Here is a 26,806-nt window from a genome sequence, read left to right on the forward strand (position 1 = left end):
ATTAATCACAATTTTTGCTTGTCAGTTAAGTTATTAACATACAATGAAACCGCTGCGCCGGTGCTTTGCGCGTCTTGTGCGACCACAACGGGGAATACTAGTGCTGGTTGTAGTGAGCTGTATTTTTGTTACTTGGTTCTCAAAATCGTCCTTCTTAGCTTCGAGTTTTGGCTACAATACATTGAGGGTAAGTTTGCTATAATTTATATGCTTTTATTCACGAGTTTAATAACAGTAGTAAGCAAAAAGATTCAATGCACTGGTTGGTCCATTGATACACACATTCTGTTATTTATATATATACAGCCTATACTATAACTTCTGAAATATTGAACCTGCTGCATGATAAGTCAAAACTGTTTATTTCACATGTTTTAATGCACGCAGCGATATTGGTTTCATACTTCTATCATTTACTTTACAGAGTGTTCATAAATTGACTTGGGTAAAGCTGGATTGGGTCCAGAGAGAGGTACACAATGCCCAGCACTTTAGTGGAAATCAACCGTTGAAACCGTTGTTTTTTATCAGATAAATAAGTCTATGCAAAAGTCCGAAGCTTATTTGGACCACAGCGCCGTTCGCAAGCATTTTCAATGGAACGCACCCAGTTCAACAATAAAGCACCACGATGACGCAACTCACGCAGCTCAGTCTTCGTACTTTGTCGTGAAGCGCACCCCGCAAGCCCAAATGTACAAGGTGGGATCGCCCTATATAACATTTCATATACACATAAAAAAGCATTATGTAGGCCTATTTTATTTATTAACCTGATGCAAAACGGAGTAATGTGGTGTTATGTCTTGATTTAACTTTGTTCCGTTCATGTATTGCTGTTTGTTTAACAACGTTTTAAATAATCTTAACTTCAAATATTGCTATGATAACTTTGTGTCAACGCTTCTAATTTCAGAAAACATGTTTCGCTTTATTAAGCATCACCAGTTCTTTGAAATCTATTTTAGAAGCGTTGACACAAAGTTGTCATAGTAATATTTAAAATTGAAATTGAAAATGAAATTGAAGTTGAAATTCTGTTATGCGAAAGAAGTGTTGCTGGTTAGGTGGATTTCGTGAAATTAAAACATTTTTCACCAATCTATATAAGTTTTAGTCAGCTGCAGACAGGGCCGCTGTTTCCGCAAAATATCAGTGCAGTTGTGGTGACAGTGGTCATGTCTGCATCTCACTATAATACATTATTAGCTTTATTGCTTCTGATGCATATAAATATTGGAAACACTCTTGGTACATCATGTTTATTTATACGCATGTTGGTTCATTTTCAAGGTCGGTGAGGACATGGTTGTGCGCATTGTAGCTCGCAACAAGAGACGAGAAAAGAAGACGTACGGAGGAGACTTCTGGAGGGTGCTTTTAAAATCGCCAGACCTTAAAAGCAGCATCCACGGAAGGGTGAAAGACAATGGCGACGGAACATATACAGGTATTCCAGAATTTATAAATTAAATTTCCATAAAATAATTTTTTTAAAAAAATTATTTTTTGACACCATGATGTCTTTTTGCCATCAACTAAATGTAAATTGCGTGGGCAACGGCTCCCTCAAGTCAAATACAGCTTGGGTTGAAGTAGACCCTTTGTTGTTCGATGAGCAAAGAAATACCCTTGTAAACGTGATGTTCACAAGAAACATACAATGAGAAAAAGTACCTCTCTTGGCCAGTTCGGTACAGCTTTATTTTTGACTGTACAAAAACAACAAAAGTATGATCTTTATGTTTGGATGTATTGATGAGCTTTGAATTAGTTGCATGCTGGTATATTTGTTCAGTGCTGTAAACATTCTTAAAATTATTATGCAGCTGTTGTATGCTGCCTGGCATATTGTATACGCAGACACCGCGTTCCTTTTCTTCCTTTCCTTTTTTTTGATACATATATGTGTGCCACACCAGTAACGTGATGAAGTCTAGTTGAATAATTGGCGAAACGTCGGTGAATAAAAACGTTTATTTAAATCGGCCAGTAGACCAAATTAATAAAAAGTTTTCAAATTTTTTTTTCACAGCCTTTTATACGCACGCTTCTATAAACCAAGGATGTCACTGCTAATGTTTCATGTGTTTGTTTTTTGCAGTCACTATTCCGTTGAGATTCCCGGGCCAGACTGTCCTAACAGTCTCACTGATCCATTCCAGTGAAGCTGTGGACTTACTGCGTCGTATGACATCCACGCCTACGTCTCCTGGCCTGCAGTTTGAAGCCACCATGCACATCGGCAACACGGTCCATAGACAACTTTGCAACACCTGGATTCCATCACTGACTAATGCAGATGCCCCAAAACCGTGTAACTTGTCTTCGAAAACCAATGGAGAACCTTGGTTTTGTGAAAAGCCTTCGGCTGGCTGTGGAGAAGTTAAGACGTACAGAGCCCTGCGGAACAACGACGCACAAGCTGTCCTCGACAATACAGGGCTTTTTAAAATGTGAGTTGTAGAAAAATGGGATGGTTTATTAAATTGGATTACACGTACCTTTTTTTTGGTTCCATATAAACTAGTCATAATAATCGACATCCGAATTTTGTAATCTAAGTTCTGTAGTCTTTTTCCAAAAATACAACAACGCAAATAAATGGTACAATTCATCAAGCAATTCTTCAATATTACGCAAACTTTAGAAGTTCGTTATGGGGTTGCGGCCCCAAGTTTAAGAACCCCTTTCCCAAGGTACCAATGTGCAGTATTAAAAATTTCGCAAAATTATGTTGAATGCAGGGGAAGCACTTTAAGAATGCCTGTTGGACAACCAAAAACTTTCCTCATCTTGCCTGAAGAAACAAGTAAGTGTTTTTTGTCCTTTTAACTTGGACAAATATTTTGTAAACAATATACAAGGCAAAGGTAAACTCTGTTATAAAATACATTGGAAGCACTTTTCAATATGTTTATTGGCGCACGAATAGCAGGATACCAATTCCATATCCGTGATACCGGCCCACGTCTCGTTCACTAAATTTACCTCTTTCAACCACGTATAGGTGACCAGAAATTTCCGCCCTGCACGGCAGGCAATGCGAGGGAGACGTTCACAGTCCCTGCTGGCTATTTTCTAAATGACCAGTGGAAATCGCTTACATGTGCGAGTCGAAGCTTTGCCGACAAAAGAAAACAAGTGGAATGTCTGAGGGACAAAACGATCCATATTTTGGGCGACTCGACCATCCGCCAGTGGTACGGCCAGTTCCTTCTGCCCGGGCTGCTGCGTCCCCTTAGGACTTTAGCTGAGGAGCTGTTGCGTATCGACAGGGGCGTGGAAGCATACGAAGAAGACTCGGACAAAGACCCATGGGAACCGCGGGAGGCACGGGATCCTGTTAACAACGTGTCGTTTCATTTTTCGGCGCACGGTCCCCCTCTTCAGAACGGCGGCCCACCGTCCACCATGCCTTACATATCGGATCAGATTAATGCAATAAGCGGAGGCAAAGACACTGTGGTTGCCATCACCATAGGCATGCACTTACTCCTTTACAACCCATACACGTACGTCCGTCGGATTCAAACTATCGTCAAAGCGATCCAACGCCTGTTACACCGAGCCCCTGACACATTGGTCGTGTACAAAGGCCTCAATACATTTACAATGGATGATATGTTTCCATCGTCGTGCTGTCTCTCCGAGTGGCTCGCTTTTCGCTACAACGAAATCGCGCGCAGTATGTTGAGCAAGTTGCCTGTGGTTTTCCTCGATTGTTGGGACATGACGGTGGCACATTACTCATCTTCGGCTGATCTTCACCCGCTTGCACACATCGTTGAAAGTGAGGTACACCTTTTCCTCTCCTATGTTTGCCCCGACCTTTGAACTTGTACAGTTGTGGCGGAAATGGGTTCATACAATTTAAAAACTAAAACACATGGCATGAAACAAGGCTTGAACATGGTACGCTAATCACAACCGGTTGGCAATAGCGTGTTGTGTAGTGTTTGTCATCCAATATTGTGATTTATTATATTTTAAATAAGGTACTACAAACCTCATCAAACACGGTTGTTACCAAAAAAGTAAGTGCACACTCATTGTGTTAAGCGCTCAGTTACTTTACTCCTATATGATTATGGAACCTCGGTTGTCGCGACTGTTCTTTTATTCGCCATCAAACGCGCAGTCCTAATTACTTCAGTTAGTTTTGGCGCTTATTGTGATTTGTACGGCACAGTCTGCTATTCTGTAACCTAGCATCCTGTATAAGGAAATCACTCCACGCGTAACGGATACTATAGATTACAAAGATTGATAGAAGAATAGATAGAACAACATATCGCAAAGGCTTGGGCAGACTGCAGACCGTGTTCCTTTATTAGACATAAACGCTTGGCTGCTTTATGACGGTTGAAAATAGGATTTAAGACACAATTCGTGGCGCCAGCAACGGACAAACTCCAAACATTTAAAATTTGGCCGGGATTTTGGTTTCTATTGTACGACAGCTAGGCTTAGGGCGTTGTTATGTGATAAACTGGGTCGGACACAAAAGTAGTTGAAACAACAAATCGTGTTTTGTTGTGTTAGGCTGACAAAATATATTGTGTCCCACGCATGTAATGGTTTTTGTTGGTTTATCACTTGCGAAAATCCACAAATTGTTTTTACATTGAAAAGAGTGAAGGCTTTGAAAATAATGATCTGGTCCATATGGAAGACCGCAGACATGCTTCATTTATTTAGGAACAACAACTCATGTCATCATCTATTCAATAAAATGGCGTGGCTTATTCAGGTCCACGGCTTAGAGCTGGTCTGTCTGAGATCCGTTAATAGTGTTTCTAAGTGAAGGATTTTGCTTGGTAGCCTACTTTGCAACTCCAAGCAAGCGGTGACTTCACTCCAATGTGTTGATAATGTTAAATACTTTGCTTTATTAGTTCATCGCGGTCACATTCGTGGTTCTTACTGATTTTTCATTTCGTTTTTTATGCATGATAGATTAAAACATTTTCCTGTTGTGTCTGTCGTTCATACTTCCACGTATTAATATTTCGTATAAATGTTCGCTACACAGAAGGCACTGTTTCACTGTCTCATGAACACTGTATCCTGTCTTGTATGAACTGATGCACAGTTAGATGCAAAGTGTATGATTCAAGTTTCTGGCACTTTTACTTGCTTCTGTTATGTATCCTTTAACGACGTTTTAGCATTTAATACCAAAAGGAATATATTATTTATGTCATAATAGATGGGACTATAAACACATTTTTACAGTTTTCAGTTTTTGTGTGTGTGTTTTTATGGCTTTTTTTGCAGAAATAAACCTTGTGTTATGTAAATCAATCCTGATTAGATTTTATTCTTCGTGAAAAAGGGTCGATCGTTTTGGTCGATAATGCAAACTCCTAGAAGCGTTTGACTGCTTCTTCGGCGTTAACAAAGTACAGGTCTGTGGCTCACCCTAGCGGTGACAAATATTTTGCAGTGACTTGTTAATATTGCGCAAATGACTGGAGCATTCTTGAGAAGTCATGGAGAACCTGAAACGAGTCTGGCAACGTTTTTGTACCAAAAGGAAGTGTTTCCTGTGGTCCACATTGGGTTGTTTGCAAATGGGCTACGGACGCTAAGTGAATTAGTAACATCGTCAAAGATCAAGAAAAAAATGGGTATTTGTGGGCAGACATGCGTTGTAAACAAGCAAAACAAACTCATATAATTCCAATCAATGCAAATGAAATTATTTCGATACTATACTGACTCGCAAAAAGCATTCGCGTTACAACATGAACATCCTGGTATGTTTCAGAAATATAAATTTGTTAAAAATAAAATACAAACATTACGAGAAGTGAAAATGCGTAAAAGTAAAATAAATATATTTCCTGCGACAGATTCTGTTTTAATGAAAACAAATTCTTTGTAGAAGTGTTTATTACCACTAAAAGGTTAAGGAGCCGTGTTTTTCTTGAGACACGAACAAGATACATGTATAATTGTACTGTATAATGCAGTACAAATACATGCAACTAAACTTTATTTTTTTGTTTAGTAAATGGCTGTTTAGTAAATTACCTGGCCAGAGTCTAGCGCTTGGGGACCACTGACCCAAACCAAATATTAAAACCACTGAGTCTGTTTCTTTCTAAAATTCAATAAACTTCCAGGTCAAACAAGATTTATTTAGCAATCGGTATAAGTTTCTGGAAATACAATTCAAAAAGACAATTTTTTACTTTGGAATTTTAAATATTGGTACCACCATGTCACCAAAAGAATGTATTTTTGCATTACTAACGTGCCTGGCTTGAAACTGCGATTAACTTTTTTGTCTCAATTGTAAATTAGAACAATGAGGAGGATATCCTCGACACATAATGCCCAGCAGCACAAACTTCCGCATGTGCCAGTTTCACACAACAAGCAGTGTTGGTTTGCGATTACCAATCTACGAAACGTACTGGGAACCTTTCCATCGCAAAAGTTTGTAGTGCAATGTAACACAGCTAACTGGCACTAAGACACGAAAAGGAAAGCGCCATGTCCAGTTGGCTCTGCACCACTTTCCTTTCGGGATGAATCAAGTCAGGGCTAAGGTGACTTAATGTCATGTCCCAAACATCGAGGTAGGTCACCTGGGATCTGGTAAACAAGCCAGAGGCTAGTTTGTGTTGCCTGTAAGCGAGCCAATCGCTCAGACAGCATTCCCCCATGCCTATACCGCGGTCAAACGTACCTGGGCCTTTGATAAGCACGGTCGCTTGTGGATTTCGCTCCAATAGGCGGAGGGCAGCCTGTTTTATGATCGTCAAGCGTTTTAAATACACGTTAGGATTGTAAAGCAAGAAGTGGGGACCGACTGCTATGGCAACAGTCAACGATTGTCCTTCTATCCTTGGAATATCGTCTAGCTCATTCGAAACGTAGCGCATGGAACTTCTCTTTCCTCCGTTCTGCAAAGGTGGGCCGTGGCACCTGTAGTGCAGAGTAAGGTTGAGGTCTTTCGCTACGGCAGTTTGTGGATCCCAAACGTCGTCAAATGCTTCAAGTTCGTGAAACTTGATTGAATTTCCCCATTGATCAGCATGCCCCCCGTCCTTTACAAAAAACTCGTACCATTGCCTTATCGTAGAGTCGCCTAAAAAATAAAAGGTCCGGCCTTTGAGGCATTGCTTTAGTCTCTCGGGGTTGTTGAAGAAATGCCGGTTGCGGCAAACGTTTGATTTCCATTCCCCGTAGTACCAGAAGCCGGCCGGAGACGGTGAAGTGTCCAGCATTGGTTTGCACGAAGGCAGTTTGCTTCGGTCTATTTCTGCATGACAGGTTTTTACATCAAGCATTATAGAGCGAAGGGAATGCAAGTGGTACATTTTGTGATATACCTGTAAATTTTCCGTCAGGCGGAACATCAATGCTTCTTTCTCGGCCTTTCAGAGTTGTCCGTACGGTGGATCCCCTAAATGAGTGCAAATATTTTACGATTTTGCTTGTGATTTTTCTGTAAGTTGCAACTATACAGCTCGGGTTTAGACTTCATATAGTATATGTTGTGGTGTACAGCTCTCGCGCACTATGTGTTTGTATACGGTTTAAACTTTAAATAACCATATATAGCATATTGGTTCTTGGCCAGCATATGGCAGCGAAATATAGTTACGTCTCGAGCTGGGAACCTCGTGACCTGCGCAACAAGCTAATAAAAAAATCTGTGCCAAACTACTCTCGTGAGTATAGAAGGGATTATCTCCCGAATTGGCCGTCAAGTCATGCCTTCGATTAGACTTCTGCGGATTTCGCATTATTAAAACTGCTGTAATATCGGACTGTATGGTTTAAACCACTCGCATGACGCGTATTACGCGATGTCGCTTGTTCAATCACCTGTCGTCCTCCGGGAATATTTCAAACAACTCCAGTGCGCTCAGAGTTCGCTTTGTGTAGGAAGATTGCCAATCGCTACAGGTCAGTGGTGGTTTCGGAGCATCACAGTACCACGTTTCGCCGTTTTGGTTTGTAAAGTTGCACACCGACCTTCCGCGAGCCTGCGGAGGTGTTAGCTGGCACTCTGTCCTCTGCGTGGGCGTTCCATCATTCAGAACGTTACCTAAACTGTGGGAAAAGTATTTGTGGCCAAATGAACCTTCAAACCGACTTCCAGATGGTCTTTCCTGTGCGGTTAGACGCTTAACCGCCTCCACAAAGTAGGCGGACTGTGCAAAAAGCACGCGCACGAATAGTCGCCCGCTCCACAATAGCTTCACGTCGGCCACGTAGGTACCGTTGCCCTGGTAACGGACCTCCGACGCAGCAACGCTGGACTTTGTGTAAGGGTTTTCCAATCTCACTTTGAAAAAATCGCCGCCCGTGGGGTCCACAGTCCGTTGATAATCAGAGTTTCGCGTCACTATGAAGATACGCACGTGGTCGCCCAGTGAGGCTCGGTCAAATTTGGTAATAAAATAAGAAGCTTCGGCGACCGTTAGCCTCGGTTGCGCAATCCCAGAGTCGCTGTGATATCGAGATTTGTCGTCATATCGATTGCACAGTTCGGTTTCGAGGCCGTGGGAGTGATTTAGGTTGGTAAAAATCGTGCCAAAATCTGTTGTGGGCCAGGTAAAATTCAACATGGTGTCTTCAGTGGGTTTGGCAAGAAGTTGAACCATTTTAACGCACGCGGATTTGTCTCCAGGCATGGCAGATTCCCAAGGCTCCACTTTAGCTGTAAACCAGGCGCCGATTCGTTGCGGAATTCGACTGATCTTCGCAAAACTTTGGTCGTTTAAGGTTAAGACAGATACGTAGACTAAGCATGCCAGCAGACCAGTCATGAAGCCACACTGAAACTTTGCGCGTCTGGAAACCATTTTTTTTCCGTGCAGGAGTATGTTAACAATACCGCACACCTTAACCCTATCTATAAGGTCTGATGCATAAGCATGAGTATTATTACTTCTAAGAAAAAAAACAATGAAAGAAAAGCATTAGGCAGTATCAGGCAGTTTGATATATATTATATATCATAAAATAAAGTTGAGCATGCGCCTACAGTAGCGCATCGTACGATCACTACCGGCTTACACTGCCTATACCTACGAGATAATGAAACAAAAAGGCACGTAAAAAAATAGACAATAGTGACTGACTCCTAGAAAAAAATATGTTAGAAAGGTATGCCACTTATCTTATCTAAAATTAACACAGTTCAAAGAACTAGAGGTTGCAAAAGTTGAGGTGCTAAATTGAAAGTAAAAATTATTGACGTATTGAGACCAAAGGTTAGTCACACTGATCCAACGTATATAATGCATGTCATATCTATTTATTTCAATAAGGCAATAAGCCTTTAACTGATGTTGATTAGGAGTTCTATTATACTTACTACCTAATCAAAATCCAACTACAAACAAATATCGAGTTTTAATATAAATTTTGGATAAACTAAATACCTCTCACCTATAACTACGCTTCGTAAAACACTGTATAAACGATCGATCAACATTTGACCCTTTATGTGGTAAAAAAATGGAAGGACACCCTGAGCCACCCCTGGCCTTTGTGAGGTTTCCGTGAAAAGCCAACAAACTGATTTGGTTTAAGGATTACAAACAACACAAAACCGCTGCCCAGTCAACGCGCTGTCACACAAAAGTTTAAGCCCGATTCGAAACGGCGAAAATTTAAAACACGCGACCAAATTTCAGCAACACAATTTTTTCAATTGCTTGCGTTGCACGAAAATTGGTTGGTTAAATTACTAGCATCTTAGTGTGTTTGTTACGTCATAGTTGTTTTAAAGTACATATTTTGAAGCAACAAAACGTAGAAGTGACTACTGATGTGCTACTGTGGTCTTGCGTGTTGCTGTAAGCTGACTGTCTACATGATCAAGATATTTGTTTCGTCAACTGTCGCATTTATAAAACCAGGTAATAATGAGTTAACTAAAGAATCAAAAAACTTTTCTCAACTAACTTAATTTTGTGTATAAGCTAACTTAATTTTGTTTCGTTTTTGCTAAAAGTATTAACTTTACAATTTTACTCAAGGCAAAAGGCCTATGGAACTTATTCCGTCGTTTCATAGCTATTGAATATTACTTCGTGGCTCATTCCCTAGGTTTTGTCTGATTTCCTTTCACAATGGCGGTTGTATGTGTGGGAAGATCGTGTTGCACTTTTAGCCAAACTTTATGCACGTTTTCCTTTCCGTAAGTGCGCTGCTTTGTTTCATGAAACATGCAATAAACCGGAAATGACGAAATGAAACGATAACCAAACGGCCTGGGACTGACTTTTGGTTGCATATGCTGTTAACATTGTGCACTGAAAATCTTACAGCAACATTTGAAATTGGGTTTCTTGATGAGGTGTTTTAATGAAAAGGATGAAATCTTGACTTTAAACAGCATCAAGTGGGCGATCGCCTCGACTCTTTTCCGAAAACATGTGGTCTGGTGATGTGAAGCACAACTTCTTGAATTAGAATATACGATATTGAAGTGAATGTCCTGTTTTTTTTTCAAATTTGACCCATTCTTTGTCAACGTCTGTAAACTAGAGAAACGTAAAAGTTAAAATGCCGGTAAGAATTAACGGAGGCACGTTTTACTCAAAGCGCTGACCAATGCTTCAACCATATTAATGGTATTGTGTTCAATAATCTATATTTCTTCAGGAATTGCGGTTGCATGTAAAAGACATGAATGTAGGACAGTTTGATGTCAAAAGTGGTTCAGCACTGTGCGTCAATAGAAACAACACTGGCCATTAGCGATAGAGAGCAGACTCAGACTCGCCGCGCGTCATGAAGGGCGTTTTTCTCAAAGCGGGTGCTGGTTGCTGCCGGCGGCTACCGTCTTGCAGTTCAATAGTAGTATGAAGACTGACGTAATGCAGTCACGAGATAACTATAATCTTTGATGAAAACCGTACAAATGGTTGTACGTGATTTGTAAGACCCTAAGCTTAGGGTGTAAACTTATAAACAACTTTTGTGAGGACAAAATCAATGGGATACACAGGTTTGTGTGTGATAGTGTAGATATCCGCGCAGTTCATTTTAAGTATGTGGCTTGGTGTATAGGCGCACAGATAAACCCGAGTAAAACAAACAGTGATTTCCGTCTCAGTCAACAGTCAGCTGCTGCTGGCATTCATTCAGTTTACGATCCCTTAGGAAAAGATGTGTTGTAAGTGCGTGACAGGGTGCGGTAACAGGCCGACGTTGTGTTCTACAGGGAATAGCTAGCTGTTTTAGATTGCTCGCGCGTGGTGCACAAGTGGCAATTTGCGTGTAAGTACAAGCGGCAAGTCTGGTGCTCGGGAGCCCAAAGCCAGCGGCTTATTGATTGCACGCTGTTTGTTTTCCAAGCCGTTCCGATTTGCTCTTAATGTCCCTGTTAAGGAGTGGAAAGGTAGTAATGCAAGGTTGTTGCTTTGGGTCATAAATTATTCTGATAAACTTATACACAAACACATATTCTGTCATTGGCACTGTCGTTTGCAAATCTTTTATGGCCATGGTATTATAACGCTTATCGGCCCATATCGGTGCCTTAATCAAAGCAATGTAAAACATGAAATCTGACGCGTCAGTGATCATATCCGTGCGTTTTGAGCTAAGGTCAGTCAATGACGCGATCTTCTGCAGTACTTTCCGCAATTGTCACATCCTGTTTCGGGTACGAAGAAACGTGGTACTCATCGCAGATACTGTTTGTTGTTTATAGTGGAGGTGGTGACGTTTCCACTGAAAGCGAATTTGTTTTAGCCGGTCGGCCCGCTGCCATGCAAATATTTAGCATTGTTTTCGGGTGAAACGGCAGGGTGCTGGGCCAGTTTGTGAGTCACAAACGTTCCGATTTGCATGGCGCTTTATTTCTGCGTGGGTCTTTTGTTCCGCAGGTAAAACGCTACAGTCAGTATACTGGCGTTGCCAAATTTAGTTGTTACCACAAAACTCGTGGTTGTGACGCCGAAAGACGAGGCGCTTGGTGATAAGTGCGTGTCTAATGACCTTTGTTGCTCTCTCGAAGGAAATCCAACCTTGCACTATGGTACGCGAGAGGCGACACGCTTGTTTGAAACATAGCACCAGTCAATTGTGGTTCCTTAACGTTTGGACAAAGCGGCGTCAATAGGCCGGCCTATGGTTGCCCGGCGAGACCGGTTCAGCTCAGCTTTTGTATGCGATATTCGCATAAGTTCGTATTTTGTGTTTCAGTGCATAGGGTGGTAACGTAAGAGAGGGAGACACCCGGATATAAACTGACAAAGGGATTCTACATGTCTCAGAGAAGATACACCACCAAAGGCCTGGTGAAAAGACGGACGTTCTACGGCTTGCGAGCGCGATGGTTCACACTCTTTCTCCTCTTCTTCGTCCTGCAGCTAGTGGTGGTTTACTTCCGCATCCACGATGTCATCATGGTCATCTCGCTGCATCTCAACATCAAATTGGACTGGATCCGCGGACTGGAGGACAATTGCCAAAACTTCAACAGCAAGGAGCACGGTCTCACGCATCTACAGCTGCCGGAGGTCGACGGTTCGTCGCCGAAACCTCTGTGCCCTTCTACACCGCCACATCTCTATGGCAAACTAAACCTCGGCGACGAGGACGATGACATCACGATGCATGACGTCATAGCGAACAACTCGTGGGTGAATTCGGGAGGGCGGCACAAACCGGTGGATTGCATCGCCCGACAACGCGTGGCGATCATTGTACCGCACCGCAACCGCGAACGCCACCTTAGGCAATTCCTCAGGGCCCTACACCCGGTAATGAAGCGGCAACAGGCTGACTACCGGGTATTCGTCATACACCAGACGGGCACGGGTACCTTCAATAAGGCCAAGTTGCTAAATATCGGCTACAGGGAGGCGCGGAAGGAAGGCGTTTTCGACTGCTTCATCTTCCACGACGTTGATCTGCTCGCCGAGGACGACCGCAACTTGTACCGATGCGCCGATGTGCCACGTCACCTTTCAGTTGGTATAGACAAGTGGGATTATCAGCTGCCGTATGATGCTCTGTTCGGCGGCGTGATTGCCATGACGACGAGTCAGTTCGAACAGGTGAGCATTTTTTGAATAGTTAACATTCCAGCTGCATGATAGAGTTAGTCACAATTCCCATAAACAGCAAGGATTCTGTAGACGCAACTAACATCACTTCATTTAAGCCCACACTATGACAAACACAAAATACAATATTGCAATCGATTGAATATGTCATGAATGATCAAGTGTGGGGTTGTAAGATGTTGTGGAAAAAAACAGCTAAAGATCTCTCTAGATCTACCTGCACTTTGCTCCAAAATTTGTCAACAGAATTTGCTCTACGGGATTAGCTGCACAGAACTGTATGCAGTGAAAAAACTTGCAATAAAACATAATTTACCAATATTCACAAAACAACTTTCTTAACAATTTGTCCCAATTGATCCTGTTGTGTGAATCGACACCATGTTCAGAGAACTTGTGCAGCCGATTTTGGTTTAGCTAATGTTTAACGTGTTTGCTCAATAAAACTCAGGGACTGTTGGTCATGCGCAAACGCATTTTTTCACCCACGTAAAAACGGACAGAAACTAGGCGAAAACAATGCACAAATATGACGACCGAAACACCGAATATAAACAAAAAATTTAAATGTAAAGTGGGGATTATGGAAACAGCACTTCGATATGTCTGGGTGCCTTTCCACTCATCGTTGCCGCTTCATTGGCTTCTAATAGCAGCACGTGACAGTTGTCTGGGGTTACTATGTGGCACGCAGTTTACTGCATACCTTATCGCTGGTCGCTAGTCTTTTTTGCGCTATAGTGCGTGCATTTGTATGAAAGTACGCCACGCTGCAGACCACCCTGTATAAACAACCACATTGCATACCGGCTTCCTAAAGCTATAAAAAGCTTACGTCCGTTGACTTCGGATGCGGGTAAAATCTGAACAAAGTTGGCATCCACGCTTTTACTACAGACGCAGACACAGAGATCGGACCGGCGCTCGCGGCATTATTGCCAAGCTGCGGGCAGTCATGCCAAACGGCGTTACGTCACTCGGGCGTGGCCGTCGAGTGCTGATTTTGTAGTCTCGCTTTCCATTACTTGGGAGATGTAAACGATTCTCTGCAGCAATACCCCCAAAAAGTAAACTCTTTCTGGTGAAACGTTGGGTACTTAACTGAGATGTTTAACATACATTTTTACTCGCCTGGCAAAATTTATATGCTTAACAATACGTTACATATTAATTTTATGTGCCTCAAAAAATAAATAAAAAAAACACATTACTCATTCAATAACGATTGCAATGTTTTCACAGCACTTTGTGGTTGAATACTTTCACCCTTTGTTTGGTGCGGCGAAAGAGCTTCGATTGACTTTACTTTTCAGTACACTTTAACTAATTAGAAAGTTTCATTCCTCTCTTGTTGTAATGACATACGTATTTAGTGAATTAGTGTAGTTTTAGAAAAGTGTTGCAACGCGAATTTTAACCGGGGTAACAGGTTGGTTTTGTTGCGAGATTACTGACCGAATCGCAGGACTTCCTCGTTATAAGTCATCGAATTTCGCTTTAAGGGTTTCGTGCGGTTAATTGGATTTCCCTTTTTCCTCTCGGCGTTTCATCACATTCAGTACAGTTTCAGTCGGGGGGCTGGGCCCCATACATAGCGCCTATGGTGGATAGTAATATAATCCTTTGCCCCGTTTTGCGTTATTTCATTCAAAAGAGAGCAGATTTTGCGCGGACGTTGTCATGGGCAACGCACTCGATGGAAGGCATTCATTAAAAACGCGCGCGCAGCGACAAAAACCTTTTAAACGTAAACAAGATCCTTCACGCTGATTTCGAGTGCGCTCAATCCCCAAAGCGTCTCGTTATTGGTCTGGGCCGGGACCAAAGGTCTGTAATTTGTTCAAATGGGCGATGCTTGCTTTCACGCGGCTTCGAAAACAGACGTCACGCAGTGCTATTTGAGACGTCTTGCGTAAAGCAAACTTGTTGTCACCTTGTGACTCGATGTTTATTTGACTTTAGTCACTCTCCACTATACGGTGAATCACGTGCCTGGTGCCGGGCAGTTTCAGCTACGTTTGCAATTGTGTACTCGTGCTATTTATAGCATGTAAAGTTCGGATTGCCTGGACACCCCCAAATATTGTCGTGGTCTGTGTGTGCTTTGCTGTCAGTGAGACAATTCAATTGCCAGGAAACTTTAACATACATTGCCCAGCAAATGGAACCAAACGAGGAAGTTTCAAAACAATGACACTACCCTGGCCCTAAAATCAGTCGACGTGTCCAGTAAGACTTTTTCAGATGATGTACGTGTCCAAAAACATATTGTTCACCAGCTTAATCGAAGCCACTCATTGTCCAATGATTCTCCATCTGTGTTGGCATTTAATCGCGCTACAACGCTGTGCAATTTTCCTGTCGCGTAAACACAGTCTAAACGCCTTAACATTCTTTTATTAAAACCTCTGACCTTTGCGGCGTAATTGGAACGCTTGGCTGCCTTTAATGATGACCTGCTCTTCCCAGTCGTTAGTGGTAGAAGTCGCCTCACTTAATCTAATTCAACTCGTTTGGTTCGAACGCAAACCGATTTAAGTTACTAATTGTTCAATAGTTCGCATGTTACGTGTTGGTAAATTAAGCAGCAGAGTAATATCTTTAACTAAAAAAAACATATTTTCTTATAAAACATTCATTGCATAAGGCATAAAGTCATGGTTCCATTGGCACGTGGTGACGGACTTAACTGTTTGTGGTAATGCATGTGCTTAATAGAAGTATGACCTCGGGCTGAATTTTTACCCTTTACGAAAGTCGCGGCAATGTTTCAGTTCTCCCTGACCATTTGACGTTGGTTGCGGGAACTGCTGGTTTGTTTAATCGTGCATGATGCATGGGTTTAACGCACTTCCACGTTTGTCACACTGGAACGACTCGTTTGCTGACTTCCTCGTGCGTCAAAACGACAGAACAGTTGCGCTGATTGGTAATGCGTGTGGGAGTTAAATGCGTTGGCCGCACATCCGCGATAAGCCCAGTGTGTGTTTTTATAAAAACGCACTGCGTAATTCTTCGTGTTTAATGCGGCGGTTTTGCGACACCCGAATGTACGTCACGAAAGGGACTGCTCACGCCGAAACTGAAATGTGGAGGCCGCAGCTTGCCAGATAAATAATTCCCAATTTATTTCAATTCAAATGCGACGCGTGCTAAAACCAGTTTTGCTATCCGGAGCAAGCATTGGTTATTACAACTAGTCTGCCCGCGCTTGTGTCCTTACCCTGTATACTTGCTTTCATTTTACCGTCGAAGTGGATCTGAGGTTTCCAATTAAGTCGATGTATTTATTTATTTACTCTTTGCAGGCTATACTGCAACTACTCTATAACGGTCACCTCTCAATGAAACTTTTGCAAAACCAATGAGAACATTTGCTTCCAAAGGGTTGTGGTTTCGCATTTGTGGAATGGTTCTTCGACATTGTGATGCTCAACTAACTTGTGTCAGTTAAAACTTGCTTAAAAGAAGTTGACACAAATCTGTTGGAACAGAGCAAGCAAAAACGTTCGCAACACTGAAATCTCTGAATTTATGCGTACAAGTTATTCCTTGCCACCACCATCTGTCGTGTGGAAAAGGACGCTTGTTTTATTAGGTTTATTTTCAGTCGATCGAAACGGCACGGCAAAACACCATAGCAAACCATTTATAATTTATTTATGCGCGTTTCCTAACATACACTGGAACAAGGCAGTCGCGCCATAACATGACCGGTAAGTAGCTGTTGTGATGAAGGCGGCTGTGTAATATCCGGGAATAACACTTTGTCGCCTTCGCATTGTTTGTGATTCATAATAATACATGTGTATAGCAGATAGGAGTCTATAGCCGCTCAGGACGACGAACGATAACACGTAAAGACTAGGAGTTGGAAATTACTCAGCTCCACGGATGACCTGTCTTTCACAATACCGTTTCACGTCTATTCACACTTCTTGCAGGTCGCTGGGAATTTAAATCTTTCTCTTTACCGGTTGGTTTCGTAGATCTGTGCGATCCAGTGGTGCGCGTCCTTTCGATTTGCTGTTCGCATTCCACTTCATAGGAGCGGTAGTCATGGCAACGAATCTTACGCTATTGAACTTACTTGGAAACGAATTTCAATCCAATAGGATTTGTCTGGCGGCGATTTGGGAGTCGGGAAAGGCTGTTTGGCGTTATAGGTCGCCGAGCTGAGCAAACAGGGGCACACAGACGCCATGTCCCTGGCCGCTGTAGGCAATAAATTATTCAGACCCGAGAGGGGAAAATTTAAAACTGTTTTCTGGTAGACTACCCCATCTGTGTCACCGATGCCGTTGATATTTGACTATATTTTAAAACAGGTTGGTGGCTTTTATAAGCCGATAATAACGTGTTAAGCCAGGCAATGAAATTTTGCGTGTCCGAGTGTCAGGTTATTGTGTCTGGACTGGATTTTCCACATAGTTGTCGGTGTTTGTCTATCCCTCGTCATTCGACGCTTGATGTGTCTCTAAAACGTGTTGGATACCACAATTGGATGCAAATTGAAATCTCGATGCCACACCACTACCGCCAGCGTCTTTGAAATAATACACATGGGAAACAAAAGCCACTAGAATAAAGGAAACAGCCGCGTGTAGCCGCAGACATGGCAACGAACCCGAGTGCGATCCAGTATACTGTGTTTACTAGCCACGCGGGCCCGGGATTTTACAATAATTTTTTTTTGTCCAGGCGTACCGACGCTCGCTCGAGGAGCGTCTAGGAGCAGTGGAAAAGTGTTTGGAGTTGGTCGTTGGGCAACGACTTGATAGCTCTTTTCCCCGTCAGACGTTGGGCCTGTAGTAGGCAGGGTAACAACAACTTGCGCCTGTTAATACATTGTAGTACTCCGTTGGTGAAACCAGTTCTGCGAACTAACTGGGTATATCCTGGTTTCGCAACAACGCGTGGTGTTGAATGTCACGCGGAAGTTAAGTCCTAATTTTAATAGTTTGTATTTTTTGTGGGTGGGAAATAGAAAAATCCAGACATGGGAACACTTGTTGGCGTTTACATTCCTCCACGTTTAGTAACCAAACCTACAAAAGATAAATTGTGGAAAGTAGTTTGATAACGGGCTTTGTCTGGCTCGGTAAATCTGCTAACGAAAGGCCACGACGCCACTACCTTGCCAACGTAATTTGTCACGCACTTTCTTGGCATTGATTAACTGGTGGGCCGTGAATGAAAGCAACCAATCATCTGCTTACTGGCGCAGCGTCCTGTGACGATTTTACCGCACTGTTGCTCAGTTGAGTGTGAAAAACATAGGCACGTATTTTTAGTGTAGAACTTCACGCGGGTTTGACGCGTATTGGCCTTAACCTTCGGGATAATTTTCACTTGCGCCCTTTCAGTGGCTCGTGGACAAATGCAAACTAATTTCCGCAACTTCCAGTAGGATTGGACACAGGTGTATTTTTTGACTGTCACATGTCTCGAATGATATTGACGAGCAATGCCGCGTAGCTACATTCAGTCTATGGGTGGTGCTGGTTGCTTTTTACTCGCCTATTGCTTGATCGTTGGTTGGTTGGTTGTGTTTACAGTACTAATATCCGGATCGTTTGGTGCCATCCTGGTTTACGAGGAAATGAACTCGCCCAATGAAACAAAACTTTACTTCTGATGATTTTAATACCTGTTTTATTGAGAGAATAGGTGAAACTTCGTCAATAGGCTGCAATTCTTGCCACTCTGGCTTATTACTGAGTACAAAGCTACTTCTAGCCAGTCAAGTACGTTCGTGTCGTTTCCTTAAATTTAAAGCAAATCAAAAAGTTGACATGTGTAATCTTCACTGAACATGAAGGGTATAGGGGTAATGACCGTGTCGGAAAACTGACAACATATCAAATCATTTTTCTTTCATAATACAAAAATGCTGCATGGGTACTGATAAAACCATGTAGGCTATTGAGTCGGGTACCCACAACAGCAACCTGATTATGTGAAAATCGCCGTGGGGTATTGTTACATCCAAGCAGGCAACGCAACTGAACGTTATTTGACAATGTGTTGCGATCCCAACCCGTTGAAAGCAAACAACGGTGCCGGCTCGCACAGCTCATGTTGTTTGCTATTGGCAAGAAACACAGACGAGTAATTGCCTCAAAGGACTTTGGCTGGATAACAAAAGAACGGTGAAAGTACATTAGTTGCAAGTTGAATTCGCTTTTTATCGTATTGTTTGACCCGCCTGTATTGTAATTCTCACAGTACAGCTTCCAAGGACCTTTCGCTAATCTACTCCATGCTAGAACAGGTTACCATATCCTCTAAAGTTTCATTTGCATTTATTCTACGATTCTATACAAAGCGACAATGACAATAGGTCACATGATAACAAATATACCGACATATCTTCGAATGAAACAAGAATTAGTTTCACAATGTGTTTTTCTCTTGCAGGTGAACGGATATTCGAACGAGTATTGGGGCTGGGGTGCCGAAGATGACGACATGTATGTCCGAATTCTGCACAGTTGCCTGGGCTTGGAACGCGCCAACTACGACGTTGCCAGGTATAAGGTTTATTAAACATCCACACGTTCATATCGTGTGTATACATATTAGTGTAGCGCACAGCGTTTTAAATCACACTAGTTTTCAGACATTTTTCATGCGTTTTTTTGGAAAAGTGCGTCATTTCAGTAGGACTTGGCATTTGAATAAAATTCACATATTTCACGTGTTTATCAAGTTTGAAAGTAAAGGCCCGTCGTTTCCCTGTCTGTATATGTCCAGTGCAATAAACTCTACCCTTTCCTATTGCACTTCTTTTCTTTTAAAATCACTACGAACGTCACCAATGCAGCTTTTCGGTTCGTGAGTTTTCCGCCGAAAAGTTTTGAATGTTAGCCGAAGCAAACCCTATGGCACGCCTTCGATTGTCTTGCCCAAGTATAAAGAAACCGCATTAATACGGCATTGTATACTCAATCGCACCAAGCTACTCGACTAGCCATTGAGGACACACGCGGAATCTCAATTCAAATAGAGACACGCTGTTGATATGTAGCAATAGCAACAATAACAATGGGTTACTGCGTTATGTTCATAAGCAGACTCGCTGGCTCGCCATAGGCAGTTTAATCGCAAATTTACAAACGCACATCGGTCGAAACTGTTCCCAGTGTCCTTCGTGGCATTGGGATGTATTCACGCCTCTTCAAAGTTCCGACTTTGCAGATCGCGATTAATGAGCAACACTCTGCTCGTGTCGGCTGGGGTGACCTTTGATAAATTTGACGCAGGATCTTCGTGAAACGTTTCCAACTGTCCTCGTCGTGTTTTCGAAAAAGGGCGCGCGAATCTGGCCCGGCCTGACAATAGCAGAAAAATCCCGTTTGCCATCGATCGCGAGTTTAATTGCACACTCGTCCCTTTGGGCGTGCGCTCGGAAAACGCCCCAATCAATTCCCAACGCTACATGGCTCATATTACTCCACATTTTGTCGTTATTTAAGCACTAACCAAATGGCGACAGATGACGAAAAACCTGTGGCCAATCTCGGGTTTAACGCACATCCGCTGCTGCGGTGATCCATCATAACGCGTTGAAAGTCAGTGTTCCTGCAGAGCAAACCGCCCTTAGTACCGGTTTACGCCCTATTGTTCAACAGCGCATTACCGACGCATGTTACCAAGCGAAAACCTGTGGAAAACCATTGCGTAAGGAAGATACGCAAGCAAGAGATACGAAGCAGTAATGCAAACAACCGGGGTTACCTCGGTAGTCAAACACCACCGGACAGGTGTGCTCTTGCTTGGAAATAGACCGCAGCGGGTTGATGTGCCACCGGATTTCCACTGGCAAACGTACAGCCGTGCACAAAATTTGCTCCGGCGCGACACCATGTGGCGTAACTGTGATATAAAGTTGGTTATTTGTCGCGCAAGCCTTACGCCTCCAGCAGGGCAAAAACCAAACAAACATGGTTTGGATGTCAATTTTCCTACCACTTAATTTGTACTTGCCAGACACATATTCACAAGCCAATAAAGAAGGTTAAATGCAGTTGGATGCTGCTGGCACCGGTTCCTATAGAAACAATACAATACACTAACCTAAAAGAGGAGGATGTCTTGTCAAGGAAATCGCTCGCTTCGTCTCGTTGCTTTGTATTAAATGCGGATGCAATATGGTCAAAAGCAGGAAACCTGGCAATTATTTTGCGAACTGCGCCTTCTGCCTAAATATTTGAATTCACAGCAGAATTGGGAGAAAAACACTTTCCATTATAGTGGGTTTATGCTATAGTGCCTGTCTGCGTTAATCAGCCGTATTTGCTATTTATCAAGCAACAGTAAAATCCCAATAAAACCGAACCTGGGCTGGATTATGCCTGAGGTAGATTTCAGTATATTCTGACTAAGCACGATGGTAAAGCAAAAAATTACCTTTGTTTAAAAAAATACTGAATAGCTCAACCAGAAGCAAAACATGTTTTTCAGTATCCCTTGATATTCTTGTTAATTTTTCAAATATATCACTCAGTATACTCGACCTGACACCCTTGAATCATTTTCCAAAGGTTGATGTTAATATGGAAAAAATTAACGTTATAAATGTGTTGTCTTGAACGGTTCACAATGGCTTAAGTATTAGGCAGTCGTAACAATTTAAATGATCCAGGCAAAGCAAACGATGCGAAAAGTTTCACAGCCTTTAACTACACTTTCTCAATGCTGCAAAAGGTCTGAAAACGTATGGGATCATCAATAAGGTGACAAACATGGCCGAAACGTCGGCACTTCCCACACAAAGTTCCTTATCATTTCACGCGAATTCGTGGTTGGTGTTGATCATGCTCGGAAACCGGCACCACAGTAGCGTTCGCTATTAGTACCTGTGCCTGGTTTCTTCCTAGTTAATTTAACACGAAGATAAAGCGATTTACAACTGTTTGCGGAGAAGTTCAACCCCTTTCCTATACAAGATGAAAAGGAAAGCCGTTTGGAATTTCCCGTGACGTGGACTGTCACCCTCCTCTCATGTGTATCTTCTACATGCTGTAACATCTTTGCCTAGCTTTTCTTCGCCGCTCTGAGCATTCGGTGTATTGGGGAGTAAACATCAATTATTCAGGCCGTTACGTCATGGTTGGTTCCGCACCTGCTTTCGAATAAGTTGTCAAAATGACCAACCCTGCTGCGGTAATTGGCAAACCTGTTGCCGATGGTAAACTTGTTTGTTACTCCATCCAACGTCAGTTGGTGGATTCGACGACGGACTGGCCCTGTAAATGATCAACCAATTCTTCGTACTCGGTTCAGTTCGAATTTTTTATACCCGGCGATCGTCGGGTATTTTTTCAATTACTTTCGCTGTGAGTTATCCCTCTGTTTGTGTGCAGTCAGAGTGAAACTAACAGTTTTCCATGTGGATGACACAGTGCGCGCCTGTTATCGGTTTCTGCCGTTGAGAACACTGTATATGTGGTGTACATATTGTTATTCCATCCATGCGCGTTTTCAACAAGGCTTTCCAGCGTTTGTTTGTTCAGAGCAAAGTCTGCCATGCTGGACGTTTGCGGTTTGCGTTAAACATACACGCACACTCAGTAAAAGTTCCTCAACGGCACACAGCGTATTATCGTGCACCTCTGTGGCATGATACAAATCAGCGCGAAGTGACAATATTTGCAAACTTAACGTCGTAAAAACTGCCGACGTGAATTATTAACGTCGGGAAAGAAAGTGTTGCTTGACATAAAGTACCAGTGTCTATCATTTTGCTGACACAACACTTCGTGGCCCTGCAAACAAATTCCTGTTTTATATACTCGTATAGTAAGCGAATTAGACGCATAGAACCCATCTAACCGTAGATAGATCCAAAAAATAGATAGCATTTGGAAATCTTTTCGGTAATTGAAAAGGTTGGTACAACATACAGAGAAAAACTAGCCAAAGCGTGTTGTTTGTGATGAAAGGTGAACCCACAGACCTTGTTCATAAACTTTATAACCCCCTCTCCTGGCCTGTGTTCCCAGAACAAGTGTTCCGTTGGGTGAACAAACACAAATGAGTTATAGGTGATGAAACGCAATTTTATGGTATCTGTGTCTGCCAGGTTTTTTTGAAATAAAACATTTTACAACCAACCAACTCCGTATTAATGTTGTGGTTAACTGCATGTGGCCGCTTGATAGCCTCGTAAAGCCAGATCATAAATTTTAGTTTAACCTGGTGTTTACTGCCGGTCAATCAAACATTGGAGAAACCCTCTTTATTTTACTTCCAAAATACACGTGTAAAAGATTTAAAAGTCGTTCTTCTTTGTTTTCGCGGATTCAGCCATTGAATGGCCGGATTTTACTCCCCTAACAATGTTGCTGTATCTCCCGTCACTTTTCGTCTTAATTCTGAAAGCACTCGAACCAAAGTTCATGTGAAGTAGATAAAAGTATAATGTGGTCTCAATTTAGATGTCCGTGCCTGCATTCGTTGCACGCCAAAAAACAATTCATTAGGAAAAAAAAAAGTCATAAATATCGATGATCTAATCAATTTTTGTCATCGTCTTCAAAAGTACATCCTGATTGTAAGTCTGGGATATGTTAACTTTTATTATATGAATACATCTCTCTTTTTGTTTGTCTGCTGCCTACATAACTAACAAGCAGGTGGTTAACTGTAGTAGCACATCGCAATATTCGTAGTTGCAGTCGTTTTCGCTTCATTACAAATTAGCAAACGACGTTGCTCAGTTTATTTAACCACCATGATAATTATTTCAGGTACCGAATGGTCTACCACCCATCGGACAAGAACAACCGTGTCAACCCGTACCGCTACACACTGCTAGTGGGCGCAGCGGAGCGCCAGCGCCAAGACGGCCTCTCCAACCTGAAGTACAGCATCGTCTCGGAGCGGAACATGCCGCTTTACACCAACATCACCGCCGACGTGGGAAAACCCCCGTTGCGTACCAACGTCAGCACCTTTGGCACGGGCGTCGACATTGTCGTCAGCTTGTCGCTGTTGCTGCTGATGATGACGCTAACGTGTTGCACGTGTGTCAAGTCTCGCCTGATGCACATACTCCTGTGTCCTCGACGGATACCGTGACGTCAATGCAGCCTATGTGTTTACATACGATTCGGTTTTCACAGCAACCAAATCACAAGGCCTGTCGACTTGTAGTGTTGATGTTCGACGCTGCTGCGTTCCCCACACTCGATTACACAAAACCCGTCTAGTTTTCACCGATCCGTCGCCCACAGTTCGCCCCCTATACTTTCAAACAAACCGTCATCGTGTATAAATTGTTGTAGTCTAGTTGTTTATTTGTGAAAATGCCTTTCTTGTTTCCTAGCAAACCGTCAACGATTAGTCATTAGCCCGCCTGGGAGTCATGACCGATTAATTAAATCCGAGCTCCCTACATAAAGAAAACGTTGGCTTATACACTATGAGCACCCAAAGCTTAACCCCCGCATGATGCCCGTTTCAATCGAATTAAAAATATGCGAAACCGCAGGACCTAAACCGTTTGCTGTTTTCAATCCGGCAATGTCCAATTGCAGCTCTGTATAATTTTGTGATTCGCAATTTAGTGGCAGAATGGGTCCTGGCTTTGGGTGCGATATAATTCCGACGGCTCAACAAATCCACTCTGGCAGTCTTGTTGTATTTGCACAGACAAGACGCCCAATCCCCATTCGCGTGGCTGTATAACTGCTAGTATGAAGACTGTGTGTTTGCGGTTTAAGTCGTACCTCCCTCTTCGCGAGTCTCTTCGTCGATACTTACCTTCAAAGACTGGCACGTAAGCGCTTGCAGGTTTGCGCAGCAAAGGTTTGCATGTGCTTACCCGCAGCAGTGTTTCTAAAAAATTTTTACAAGCTTAAATTGTGAACAAGTATGTCCAGAAGTTGCGCCGTAATGGGCTTTTCCTCGCAACGACCACACGCTTTGAACTAAACGATCGCAAAGATCACCAAACGTTAAACAACCTTTAAGTATACCCTCGAAAATGCCTAGATACTAAGACTACCGCATTTATTTTGTTATCACGTTTTTCTCAGCATTACGATATCGTTACTTAGTTAGGCTGGATAATCTTTTTGTTGCTGTGTTAAGTTGTACCGTTCCCAATTTGTTCCAATTATTTCGATATGGAGGCGGAGCGAATGTTTTGTGGCTCCTGCCCCCAAAGCGAACCGATTAAAAAGTGTTACGTTCGTTTATGTATGTTTATTTTCGTTGATCCGACTCTCTTGTGTTACGTACTCTGACTTCAATAAATATATACAGGGCACACGAGCGCTCACAATGGGCACGAGTAACATCTCCACAAAAGAGCGGCAAAACATAGTTTTCCCATAGCACGTGGCGCCAAATGACAAAAATGGAGATGTACCAATCAGATTGAATTCTTTGATTCTAAAGATCATTCCCCGTTCTGTTTCAATCAGATTAAACTATTTTTACCTTCAATTTACACTGAACGCATTGTTTCCTAATTAGTAAATAAGTGCACAACGTATCGCGTTTTTGCGTGTCTCGCGCATCGTCATCATTCTTCAGACTTCGGTGTTCGCCTTATTTGGCGATGTTCTGCTTGTATGGATTCCACGTCCTTTGACATTTTTCGACCCACATTGACCTGTGGCTCTTAGCGGGCTGTTAAAACAATCGCAACTAAAACTGTGCTCCTGTTTTTGCGTTTGGCGCTCTGACAAATTTCGCTTGCTCGTGCCGCGTTTCGGATTCCCTCGGGGTGTTTCGGATGATGATGTCACTGTGACGTGCCTACTCGTGTTGCCCGATAAATTAATTAATAAAACAACATGTGACCGTGGTTGTATGCTGCTGTGTCTTTTGTTTTTTTCCCCATAGCAAGAAAGATTATCCGAATAAATACAGAGCATTTCTTATAAAAGTGAAACCTTCCTTTTAAAGGGACATATATATTTTACCATGCCACACCTGTTAGTTGAGGTTGTGTCGGATAAATTTTCCAATACATATATTTTTCCACCGTTGTATGACAATGTGTCAAAACGCTTCAATCTTGACGAACAGTAAGTTGTTGGTGTTTGATTCACGGGAGCGACAGCATATGTCATGGAAATATAACCGGTGTGTAATGTAAGAAGGAGTTACATAATAGGTACTATTACCGCACAAAACGTATGCCATGGCGCTGCCAATTGAAAAAAAATATATAGGTTTACACTATTAGTTTGAATAGGAAAGCCACAGTGAAGATGTTGTTCAAATGACATGTTAATACAATGAAAACACCTCGTAAGGCACTGCTTTCGTGCACCATGGAACACAATGCGCACTAAATATTTGAGCTGCAGTTTCCAATGGCGATATAATCTAATACAGTTACGGTGCAGGAGATCACTTACGTACATGTGAAGGTCTCCTGCCTAGTTATGCGTTTACGCAACAGTTACCACAGGACCCACTGACACGGTAAACTGAAACCTCACCGGGAGCAGCAATTTTCGAATTTCGCTCCGACTTAAAATTTATAATAATACGCCATTGACTCCTACAGCAGAGCCACGCTTGATTGTCAAAGCTGAAATTACAAAACTTTTGGGCTTTGCCAACTATGCGTAAACTTTAATCATCATACACGGAAGTTGTAGACTGGGCAATGTAGGAAATTTCCGAATTGAATTGTTTCTGTTTAGGTCTCGGATGCAGTGCATGAGTTGCGGTTGAGAAGGTCAGTTTTGTTGCAAGTCGTACAGAAAAGCATCAATAAATTCACTGAA

The 26,806-nt window shown here is 42.5% G+C and overlaps 3 protein-coding genes across 3 annotated transcripts; 2 read left to right on the forward strand and 1 right to left on the reverse strand.

The window, feature by feature from the left end:
• The first annotated feature begins 30 nt into the window (after window positions 1–30).
• Window positions 31–5,263, forward strand: LOC145889062 (NXPE family member 3-like). Its single transcript, XM_082979943.1, has 7 exons — window positions 31–187; window positions 425–472; window positions 532–702; window positions 1,294–1,450; window positions 2,105–2,456; window positions 2,748–2,812; window positions 3,011–5,263. Exons 1-7 carry the CDS (start codon window positions 44–46, stop codon window positions 3,835–3,837), a joined length of 1,764 nt encoding a protein of 587 aa, XP_082836069.1. The 5' UTR covers window positions 31–43; the 3' UTR covers window positions 3,838–5,263.
• A 1,207-nt stretch (window positions 5,264–6,470) lies between these two features.
• LOC145890115 (NXPE family member 3-like) lies at window positions 6,471–8,828 on the reverse strand. The gene is made up of 3 exons (XM_082981154.1): window positions 7,846–8,828; window positions 7,347–7,420; window positions 6,471–7,276 (listed from the first exon to the last, which is right to left on the reverse strand). The coding sequence occupies exons 1-3, from the start codon at window positions 8,826–8,828 to the stop codon at window positions 6,471–6,473; spliced, it is 1,863 nt and encodes a 620-aa protein (XP_082837280.1).
• Window positions 8,829–12,190: 3,362 nt separating this feature from the next.
• On the forward strand, window positions 12,191–25,876 carry LOC145889413 (beta-1,4-galactosyltransferase 4-like). The gene is made up of 3 exons (XM_082980363.1): window positions 12,191–13,043; window positions 19,473–19,585; window positions 23,807–25,876. The coding sequence occupies exons 1-3, from the start codon at window positions 12,249–12,251 to the stop codon at window positions 24,135–24,137; spliced, it is 1,239 nt and encodes a 412-aa protein (XP_082836489.1). The 5' UTR covers window positions 12,191–12,248; the 3' UTR covers window positions 24,138–25,876.
• The last annotated feature ends 930 nt before the right edge of the window (window positions 25,877–26,806 follow it).

The sequence above is a fragment of the Ascidia mentula genome, chromosome 2 (genome assembly GCF_947561715.1).
Source record: "Ascidia mentula chromosome 2, kaAscMent1.1, whole genome shotgun sequence".
NCBI classification, from domain to species: domain Eukaryota; kingdom Metazoa; phylum Chordata; class Ascidiacea; order Phlebobranchia; family Ascidiidae; genus Ascidia; species Ascidia mentula.